The sequence below is a fragment of the Scylla paramamosain genome, chromosome 5 (assembly GCF_035594125.1).
Source record: "Scylla paramamosain isolate STU-SP2022 chromosome 5, ASM3559412v1, whole genome shotgun sequence".
Classification (NCBI taxonomy): domain Eukaryota; kingdom Metazoa; phylum Arthropoda; class Malacostraca; order Decapoda; family Portunidae; genus Scylla; species Scylla paramamosain.
Genome location: NC_087155.1, coordinates 2,860,133 through 2,871,691, shown reverse-complemented (window position 1 = coordinate 2,871,691; position 11,559 = coordinate 2,860,133). Strand labels below are relative to the sequence as shown.

The following is an 11,559-nucleotide window of genomic DNA, read 5'->3' as shown; positions in this document are numbered from 1 at the left end:
CCTATCTTCCTTCAGCACTTGTCCATACACAATCATACATTTCTTTATATACTAATATTTCACAATATTCATAACTTAATTTTGTGCAATACTTGTTGCTTTCCAGTTACCAAAATGCTTCTTTTTACAAACTGTATTGTGATAAAGTGGCTTACAGCAGGAAAGGAGACACAGCTGGCTCATCTGAGTCAAGCATGTTAACTGATGTGATGAGCAATGTGAACAAGTATTTTAAGATGTTTTTGGCAAGGAAAAGATGTGGTGGGAATAATGACTGTATATAAGATTTATAATTACTGTTGATCACTTACTTGAAGAGGACAATTGTTGTGGGTATGGGAAAAGTTTAAGATGGCAGAGGTGAGATAGAAACAGAAAAGCTGTTAACCTATTCTGTTACTAACAGAGGTAATAGCATTATTCAAGAAAATAAATGCATATACTAATATGCTAATAATGTCACAAAGTTATGCTAATATATTCCATATTTCCATATATACAGGGACACCATCGACACCACACAAGACAGTCCAGCAATCTGGAAGGAAGACCAGCACAATACCATAGCAATTGATCCAAAGAGCAGCAGATTTTCTGCCTCCCAGGATGCTGTAATTTTTCAATGGACATCTGTGACATGCTTTGATTAGTGTGACAGTGGAGGAAGAGGAGGAAGAGGAGGAGGCAGCTTGCTGTAGCAGTATATTATCACAGTCCAAAAAGGATTACAGTAAGCACTGCATTTCTCACTGAGAAACATTTTGTTAGCAGGAGCAACAAACTCTGGCAGTCCTGTAAAGGAAGTTACTTTAAGGCAATATATCTCATGTAATGAGTATCATCAAAGATTTGTTTAATTTTGACCAGGTTTCTGATTCCATTATTGGAGGCAAGGATATTGGTGAACATGACAAAAGTTTGAAACTTGGAAACCATGCATTTTTGTTTGTGATTAAAGAACTGAGAAATGGAAATGTTTTTTAGGCTATTCCTTTTATCTGGGAAAGACTGATATTATGCAGAGTGTGAGAATGCTGACATGTTCATTAGGCTTAAGACATTGATACTAGAGTAACTGCACTTTTTTTCTTTCTCTGACCAAGAGGGAATACAATGTTCTTCTCTTAGAATCTTGACATGTTTTTTTGCCATGATCCGTTTCTTGTATGATTCACCGAAGCTTTGGAAGAGACTCAGTAACACTATTTTGAAGGAGAAAAGTAAAGTACATACAGGGTAATATAATTAAATGCTGAACGTTTAATTATGAATGATCATCAGCTAAAAAATATGAGACTTGCTCCTAACTGGTAAATTCAACATGTGTAGGATTTTCAAGTAATGAATAGAATAGACACTCATTCCTTGGTAGGCTTACTGCCACAAGAAGCTGTCCTTGTTGCAGTATAGGCATGTATACCAGGTGCATAGATCCTTTTCATTATTGAAATAGTTTAGTTACTCTTCATTTTAATGATGTTTATTACTAAATCTTGTAAAATTTGCAAGGAATGCAAGAACATCATGGAAACTGTGCCATACACACACTCTAACAAGACAGCACTTCAGGTGCTGTGGCACAACTGGTCTTTGTTCAGTTTCCTTACCATAGTTATCAATTGGATGAACCACACTTCCTTGACAAGATTAAGACTCGGATTACCCACCGACTTCAGTTCCTAACTCTAAATTTGAAGATATAGTGATGGCATCAGACTACTTCTAGCTCATAATCTTTTCATTTAACTGATTGTGCCTGAAGAAGATTTTTGAGCCTCATGAACGTCAAATAACAAGGATATTTTGCGAGATACCAGCCATCAGTTAGACAGCAGCAGTGAGGCAGATTAGATTTATCATTTTAAGTGGCCTTTTCATTTCCCAATGAGGAAAAAAAGTGTATTTTCTTTATCAGTCATAAGTTTGTGTTGCCTTTGCATGTGTTTCAGCAACTAACCAAAAGCTTTAGTTTAATCAAACTTGGAGTATTTTATATCCTTAAATAGGAAATAGGAAGAAGAAATAAATATGAAAATATGAATAGTAAATTTGCATACAGTACACAGATATGCCCACAAAATTTCTTTCTAATGGTTTTTGTTTTTCTTTTCACTGTATTCTTGCAAACCATTCTGCTCTTGTCCTACTGTCTCATTGCATGTCCCATGTCCTAGCTCAGGATGCTGTATTTTGTCTTGCATATAATGTTTTCTTCACTTTATCATGATGCATTATTCATATATATATATATATATATATATATATATATATATATATATATATATATATATATATATATATATATATATATATATATATATATATATATATATATATATATATATAAGATATCTATCATAATGTACTTTCTCACAATATATGTAATTTTAGATATATCTTACAGTAGCATTTGATATCAGTCCTCTTATTTTTCTCATGTAATGCAGCATTTCATCAGGTTTGTGCTCTTTGTTACAGTATATGCAAGAATTATTTAAATTTTGCATGTTTACTTTGTAGTGACATAAATGCTTCTCTTATATGAAATTTTCTTTGGTTAGCTACATGTTATTAACACTATATCTTTAGCTGCCATATGCCCACTGTATATCCTTACTTCAATGTTGTTGTTGTTGTTGTTGTTGTTGTTGCATGCAGTACTGAGTTGCCATGTCATTTGTTCTGATATAGAAGTCTTTGTGTTCTCTGTCAGGTGGTGTAGCCTTGCTATGCTGACTCCGTTACCTCCTGATGTACATTCAAAACAGAGTCGATATGGGTAGATATTAAGAAAGGATCACAGTCAGTAGTACTGGGAGTAGTGTACAGGCCAACAAACAGTACAAAGGAAATTAACACCTCACTGTGGCAGGAAATAAATAGAACAGAAAGGTACAGTCAGATATGTGTGATACGAGATTTTAATTTTAGGAATATAAACTGGAGCCTGATGGGTAACAAGGAAGCAGAGGAATTTCTTAAGATAACTCAGGATAATCTTTCAAAACAGGTAATCATAGAACCACAAGGGGGGAACAATATTATAGATTTAATTCTTACTAACAGGGACAAAGCAGTCATGCAGATAGAGGTTGGAAGACAGCTAAGTAACAGTGACCATTTGGAAATTTGGTACAAATTAAAATGAGAAGAAACTTTTAGAAGCAAAAACACTAGTAAAATACCTGACTTTAGGAGAGCAGATTTTAAGGAATTAAAAAGGTACCTCCAAGGAGTTGACTGGCAAGGGATGCTGGGTGAGGTCAGGTCCCATGTCTAATGTTGAGAGAGATAAGGCAGGATGAGAGAGGTGAAGTGAGGTGTGAGGGTGTAGGACAAGAGGAGGGAAGATGTGTCCAGAAGGGCCAGAAGAGAGAGAGAGAGGGTAAGATAGGTGTATGTTGGAAGGTCAGGTCATGATGAAATGGGAGAGGTGAGGTCAACGCCAGTAGATGAGGGAGTAGACATGGAAGGGGCTGAAATGAGGGGATTAGGCGAAGTAAATGTAGATGAGTTGTATAAATATTTTCTAGATTAATTGCATATAGGACAGCAAACATCCCGTAAAGAGCAATAAGATCACTGAAAAATTACCCTAAATGGATGACTACTAGGTTAAAACATTATACATGATGGAAGAAAAGCATATATAAGAGATTAAGGGCAGGTGAAGAGGTTTTAAGGCCACAATATAATGAATTAGTTAGAACAGTCAGGAGGTTAACACGGGCAATTATGAATTAAAGGTAGCCAGCCAGGTGAAGACGAACCACAAGGGATTTTGTCAGGTATACAGGAAGAAGAATAAGGATACTATAGGTACATTAAAGGCAGCAATTGGGGAGCTACTTAGTTCAGGGGGAGGAGATTAGTAAAATTCTGAATGAGCATTTTTTAACTGTCTTCACCCAGAAAAACATGCAGGATATGCCAAATTGTGAACAGATGTTTAGAGCAGAGAATGAGAAGCCGACAGATATTTCCATAACTAAGGAGATAGTGGAACAGGAGATAGATAAGCTAAAAAGTTCAAGACACCAGGACCAGATGAAATATGTCCCAGAGTACAGTAAAATCCCTCTTATCTGGCATCAATGGGACAGCCAATATGCTGGATACTTGAATATTGCCGGATACTTGAATAGAAGTGAAATTATGTCCACAATCACCACCCTACACTCACACATCTTACCATAACAAAGATCAGCTGATCTTAATCAGCAGCTGACCTGATCAGCAAAACACGCTTCCTCTTTTCTACAACTTTAGGCATGATGAAGGCGTCAGGTGATAAACAGTGCACATGCGGGACTGAGTCACTGAGTAAACACAGTGCAGTGGGCCGCGGGTGGCGCGAAGCAGTGCGCTCTGTTGGCGGGGGGACAAAGTATGCCTCGCGCGGGAATTTTAATCGATTTTATGAGTACACATTGATTTTTTATTGATCTTAAGGCTCAGGGAAAAATGTGCCGGATACTTGAAGCTGCCGGATACTCGAATGCCGGAAGAGATGGATTTTACTGTACTTAAGGAATGCAGAGGTTATTACTGAGCCATTAATCTGTCTTTAGGAAATCACTTGAGTCAGGTGAGGTACCAGTAATATGGAGGTAGGCTAATGTTGTACCCATCTTTAAGAAAGGAGATAAAACTTTAGCATTTAATTATAGACCTGTCAGATTAACTTCAGTTGTGGGTAAAATATTGGAGTCAATAATAGCGAGGAACATAAAGGAGCATTTAGACAAACAACTTCATAAATCAGTCACAGCATGGCTTCACGAAGGAGAAGTCTTGCCTGACGAACTTCTTAAGTTTTTACAGTATAGTGTACGAGGCAGTAGGTAACGGTGATAGTTATGAAATCTTATATCTGAACTTTAGTAAAGCTTTTGACAAGGTACCTCATCAGAGGCTACTGAGAAAGGTTAGGGCACACGGGATAGATGGGAAGGTGTTAGGCTGGATAAGGTCATGGCTAAGCAACAGGTGACAAAGAGTTGCAATGAATGGCTCTAAATCCAAGTGAGGTCATGTAATTAGTGGGGTACCACATGGATCAGTATTAGGGCCACTGTTGTTTTTAATATATATATCAATGACTTGGATAGTAGAATTAGTAGTGATGTTAGTAAATTTGCAGATGACACAAAGATAGGTAGATTAATTATGTCAGAATCAGATGTCATCTCCTTGCATGCAGATCTAGATGGGATGAATGAATGGACGGACAGATGGCAAATGCATTTTAATATCAACAAATACAAAGTACATAGCGTAGGTAGAGGAAACCCACACAGTAGGTACACAAAAAACAACAAAACTTTGTTAGGTTGAGAGTACGAAAAAGATTTAGGAGTTATAGTTAACTCTGAACTCCGTCTAGGAAACCAGTGCTGAGGCCAGAAACAGGGCAAATAGGATTATTAGGATTAATTTTTAAGAATGTTAAAAGTAGAACGCCTGAAGTAATATTATAGTTATATTTGACGCTGGTCAGACCTCATCTGGACTACACTGTGAAGTTCTGGTCCCCACATTACAGGAAAGATATAGGTCTATTAGAATCAGTACAGAGGAGAATGATTATAAAAGGATACAGGGGATGAGGAGTATTCCTTACGAGGCGAGACTAAAGCTGTTAAATTTACATTCTTTAGAGAGACGTAGGTTATGAGGGGACCTGATAGAAGTCTTTAAGTGGTATAAGGGTTATAATAAGGGATGTAAGCAAAATTCTTAGGATCAGCAACCAAGATAGAACAAAAAATAATGGGTTCTAGCTTGAAAAATTTTGGTTTAAGAAAGAGATAGGAAGAAATTGGTTCTCAAATAGTGGTAAATGAGTAGAACGGACTTAGTAATCATATTAGTCCTAAGACATTAGGGAGCTTTAAGAGAAGATTAGACAGGTTTATGGATGGGGATAATGGGTGGAAATAGGTAGGTATATTTCATACAGGGACTGCCATGTGTAAGCCTGGTCGCTTCTTGCAGCTTCCCTTATTTCTTATGTTCTTAAAATTGCAATGTCTCTTTGTGCTGCTGTATATTATAAATGTATGCTCTAGGATAGTGATAACTTTTGTGTGATCTCTTAATGCAACTAACCATGTGTTCTGTCTTGTAAGGTATTAGTGTTTGATAAACACCTTGATGTTGCGAAATGTCTGTGCAGGTGTGGAAAAAAAAAATGCCTCTTATGAATGCTGCTGTCTTTCATAGTAACACCTTGGTTCTATTTTCTACCCTGTGTTACACACATAAGGTGTGTTGTACTGTTTTTCATGTTTTATAAGCAGCATATACTTGTTAAAACTTCAGAATACCTGCTGTTATACTACTAATATAAATAAAACATTAATATTATATCCTCATGTTATTTATTATTCACCTATTAAAACTACTAAAAATAAAATTAAAATGACTTTTGAAAGCATTCACATAAGTGGCCTGCAGTACCTGGCAGCTGTCAATCAATATCTTGATCTGAAAGGTTCTGGATAAAATAATTTAGTATATTCTGTTCATTATACTTGAATTTTCGATGCTTGGACGTAAATAACACGAAGTTAACTGCTTAAGGAAGAAGCACGTAATAAAAACAGAATAAGATGTGTTACAAAAACAATAACTGCAACATAAGAAACTATCAGCAGATTCGTCTCGTCACGCAGTATTCTGTACTGAGTCGCAATGAGCCACGATCATTCCAGTTCGAAAATCTTTCTCTTTGCACCAAACGGAATATATGCACTACACTTACTCGTACTCTAATGAAACTCTAACACACACACGTGCCCACAACCCAGCCGACAGGGAGGGCGCACCAGGACTGAATGGGTGGTGGGGGTGCCTGGCCATAAATAGTGTTTTATCCTCCATGAACTGTGGAGAGCCCCGGCTCATCATCACTATTATGTAATTACACCCTTACTGTGGCTATTCATCCAAACGCAGTCCATCAGGTAGGTGAGCGCAAATAAGCTTCCAGAGAGAGAGAGAGAGAGAGAGAGAGAGAGAGAGAGAGAGAGAGAGAGAGAGCTAACCAGGCAATCCCAGTTCCCTAATTTTCAGTCATGGTAGTAGTATCACCATGAAAGTTTCACTGATCATCACAAGTCACATTCCACGTTTCCATTGTGCATATCAACCCCCGGAAACTACGATATGGGATATGAAACTGTGGCCTGGTCCTACAGTACCCAAGACAGCGAGAGGTTACCGCCATGACAGCCTGACCCTCCCGCCGCATCCCATAATTCCGCAGCACAGCACACTGCACACGTCACTGCCACGTCCTCACCCTGGCCAGGAGTACTCACCTCTCTGCAGCACGGCTCGGCGATTTCCTGCTCCAGCCGCCTCACGGAAAGGCGTAGGTACGAAAGATTGACGTACTCACACATCCACACTACACCAATCATCACATTTGACACTCGTTTCTTGCTTGATGGTCTAAAGGGCGCGAGTTTTGAATGGAGATTCGTGCGGGATTTCAATTCATCCTTACTGTCTATTACTACTACCAAGAACTCATATATATATATATATATATATATATATATATATATATATATATATATATATATATATATATATATATATATATATATATATATATATATATATATATATATATAATTACTCCCAGTGTGGTCTAAAGCACTGTTCAGGGGGTGCTGTGAACTTATCATTAAACCAGCTGTGACCTCATAGAACGTTTCCCTTTGTGTCTCACAACACAAAGGGGCAGTCACAGCCTGCCCTCTAAAGACAACTCTCTTCCTCCACACAAAACTACAAGCACCTAATAACACACACACCCTTCACTCAAAAATTTTAAAATCATAATGGCAACTCCTACACCAGCCACGGAGGGACCTGAGGAGGTATTTTGCTGATTTTCCTTGGAATGACTACTGCTTCCGTGTCAGAGATCCGTCTTTGTGTGCTGAGCGCATAACAGAGGTGATAGTGTCTGGTATGGAGGCGTACATTCCTCACTCATTTTCTCGTCCTAAACCTTCTAAACCTTGGTTTAACACAGCTTGTTCTCGTGCTATACATGATAGAGAGGTGGCCCACAAAAGGTACTTAAGCCTTCCATCACCAGAATCTCATGCACTTTATATTTCTGCCCGGAACCATGCCAAGTCTGTTCTCCAACTAGCCAAAAACTCCTTCATTAACAGATCTAACTCCCTTCGTGACTTCTGGCATCTAGCCAAAAATATCTCCAATAACTTTGCTTCTTCTTTCCCTCCTCTGTTTCAACCAGATGGCATCACTATCACATCTATTTCTAAAGCTGAACTCTTCGCTCAAACCTTTGCTAAAAACACTACCTTGGATAATTCTGGGCTTGTTCCTCGCTCTCCTCCACCCTCTGACTACTTCAATGTAGACTACAATGTAGACTACAATGATGTTTTCCATGCCCTCGCTGGCCTAAACCCTCGGAAGGCTTATGGACCTGATGGGGTCCCTCCTATTGTTCTCCGAAACTGTGCCTCCGTGCTTGAACCTTGCCTAGTCAAACTCTTTCAGCTCTATCTGTCAACATCTACCTTTCCTTCTTGCTAGAAATTTGCCCACATTCAACCTGTTCCTAAGAAGGGTGACCGTTCTAATCCCTCAAACTACCGTCCTATTGCTTTAATTTCCTGCCTATCTAAAGTTTTTGAATCTATCCTGAACAGGAAAATTCTTAAACATCTATCACTTCACAACCTTCTATCTGATCGCCAGTATGGATTCCGTCAAGGCCGCTCTACTGGTGATCTTCTGGCTTTCCTTACTGAATCTTGGTCATCCTCTTTTAGAGATTTTGGTGAAACTTTTGCTGTTGCCTTGGACATATCAAAAGCTTTTCATAGAGTCTGGCACAAAGCTTTGATTTCCAAACTACCTTCCTACGGCTTCCCTCCTTCTCTCTGTAACTTCATCTCAAGTTTCCTTTCTGACCGTTCTATTGCTGCTGTGGTAGACGGTCACTGTTCTTCTCCTAAATCTATTAACAGTGGTGTTCCTCAGGGTACTGTCCTGTCACTCACTCTCTTCTTGTTATTCGTTAATGATCTTCTAAACCAAACTTCTTGTCCTATCCACTCCTACGCTGATGATACCACCCTGCACTTTTCCACGTCTTTTCATAGACCTCCTTCCTTCAGGAGGTAAACATTTCACGCAGGGAAGCCATAGAACGCTTGACTTCTGATCTTTCTAAAATTTCTTATTGGGGCAGAGCAAACTTGGTATTGTTCAGTGCCTCAAAAACTCAATTCCTCCATCTATCAACTTGACACAAACTTCCAGACAACTATCCCCTCTTCTTCAATGATACTCAACTGTCCCTCTCTTCTACACTGAACATCCTTGGTCTGTCCTTTACTTATAATCTGAACTGGAAACTTCACATCTCATCTCTAGCTAAAACAGCTTCTATGAAGTTAGGTGTTCTGAGACGTCTCCGCCAGTTTTTCTCACCCCCCCCCCAGCTGCTAACTCTGTACAAGGGCCTTATCCGTCCATGTATGGAGTATGCTTCACTTGTCTGGGGGGTTCCATTCATACTGCTTTTCTAAACAGGGTGGAATCAAAAGCTTTTCATCTCATCAACTCCTCTCCTCTAACTGACTGTCTTCAGCCTCTCTCTCACTGCCGCAGTGTTGCATCTCTAGCTGTATTCTACCGCTATTTTCATGCTAACTGCTCTTCTGATCTTGCTAACTGCACCAGTACTCTCAATAATTCATCCCTTTCTCTGGTAAACTCTGGAACTCCCTGCCTGCTTCTGTATTTCCATCTTCCTATGACTTAAATTGCTTCAAGAGGGAGGTTTCAAGACACTTATTCATCAATTTTGACCACTGCTTTGACCCTTTTATGGGACTGGCATTTCAATGGGCATTTATTCTTATTGGATTTTTGTTGCTTTTGGGAAGGGTCCTTCCTACATAAAAGAAAAAAAAAAGAAAAAAAGAAAAAAAAAAAAAATATATATATATATATATATATATATATATATATATATATATATATATATATATATATATATATATATATATATATATATATATATATATATATATATATATATATATATATATTCAATGTTCTATTTCAATGGGTTGTAACGGTGTCACATAATTAATAATATGTATTGTATTTATAATGTCTTGCCTGATTAGCAATATAAGTGTATGTATACATATATGCATAAGTGTAGATAGTGGGTGTTGGCGCATAAGGGTGGGGCGGATATGATCAAGCTACCCTACGTCACACACACGCACACACCATGGAACTTTCCATACTCCTTTATTGCCATCGATAAGTAATCGGTAGCGCCTACATTACAGTATCTAAGTATTCTCCATAGTTAATCTCTCCCTAATGTATTTTGGCATGTATCACTCTTAGCTATAAGTAGCCTTTCCCTTGCCTTATTTATGTAATTAGAGAGTTATTATTATGAATATATTCATGTACTGTGAGTGCGGTCAACCTGCCCCTATTTCTACTGTCAGCACTTTTTGAAGGCGCTAAGCGTCCCTTGTGCCGGCTCCGGCAGTCTCTTGCCAGGGTGTAACGCTGTACCCCGCACAGGACATCCGTTGTCCCGTACGCGCCACACCCTTCTCCACAACTCTGTACATATATCTAAATATACATATCTTTATACGTTCACCTTTGACATTCACCTGAAAACCACAGAAACTCACCAAGAGTGTGACTTTACCTATTATACAAAGGTAAGAAACTAATGAACAGTGTCCAGCGGTAATTGATAATTCAAAACCACTCTAAAATATTTGGTGGCAGCTTAATGAGATACGAATAACTAACTCCAGTGCGTAGTACAACGACAATAAACAATGGTTGAAAGTGAAATGGTGAACGGACACAATGAACGGAGAAAACGGCAAACAGTGGCAGGGTAGTGAGGAGAGCAGAGGAGCGAGCCGGCGTTGTTTACAGAACTTAACGCTGACACCAAAACACTCGCACCCAGCCAAGAGCGACATTTAAACATTTAAACATTTTATTAAGAAAGGGGGATGAAATACAGTTCAGGGAGGGAAACAAGAGAGCGACGCACCTAACGGTCTCGCCTTACTCACCCAGCCTGCCACTCCCAAGATTCACTTCTCCTTGTTATAAAAAAAAAAAAAAGAGGAGACTTAAAAGACTCAGGGAGAAACCTAACAATTCTTTGGTTTCCCTTCGGTCTAATTACTCGTCGTAGATTCTCGGCGAAGACATCATCGGCACAGACATTCCCGGCGCAGACCAACACATCTCCCACCTGCAGGAATCCTGCAGGATTCTACAAGGACACTACTATCCTAAGAGGAGCTTCCTAAGACGGAAGGAGTCTTCCTAAGAAGAGGATATATATATATATATATATATATATATATATATATATATATATATATATATATATATATATATATATATATATATATATTTTTTTTTTTTTTTTTACGTGTGAATTTCTCTGGCTACAGTCGTGAGTACAGACACTTAGTGGTACACCACACCAGTATTAAA

The 11,559-nt window shown here is 38.5% G+C and overlaps 1 protein-coding gene and 1 long non-coding RNA gene across 2 annotated transcripts in view; one reads left to right on the top strand and one right to left on the bottom strand.

Moving 5' to 3' along the window:
• The window catches only part of LOC135100282 (uncharacterized), a 3,818-nt gene extending 1,672 nt beyond the window's left edge, over positions 1-2,146 (top strand). The window contains exon 3 of the long non-coding RNA XR_010268572.1: positions 503-2,146. This is a non-coding gene — a long non-coding RNA (uncharacterized LOC135100282). The remainder of the gene's footprint in view (positions 1-502) is intronic.
• LOC135100373 (uncharacterized) overlaps positions 1-7,427 on the bottom strand; it is an 89,461-nt gene extending 82,034 nt beyond the window's left edge. The window contains exon 1 of the mRNA XM_064003194.1: positions 7,326-7,427. Coding sequence (XP_063859264.1) covers positions 7,326-7,427 — 102 coding nt within the window. The remainder of the gene's footprint in view (positions 1-7,325) is intronic.
• Positions 7,428-11,559: the final 4,132 nt, after the last annotated feature.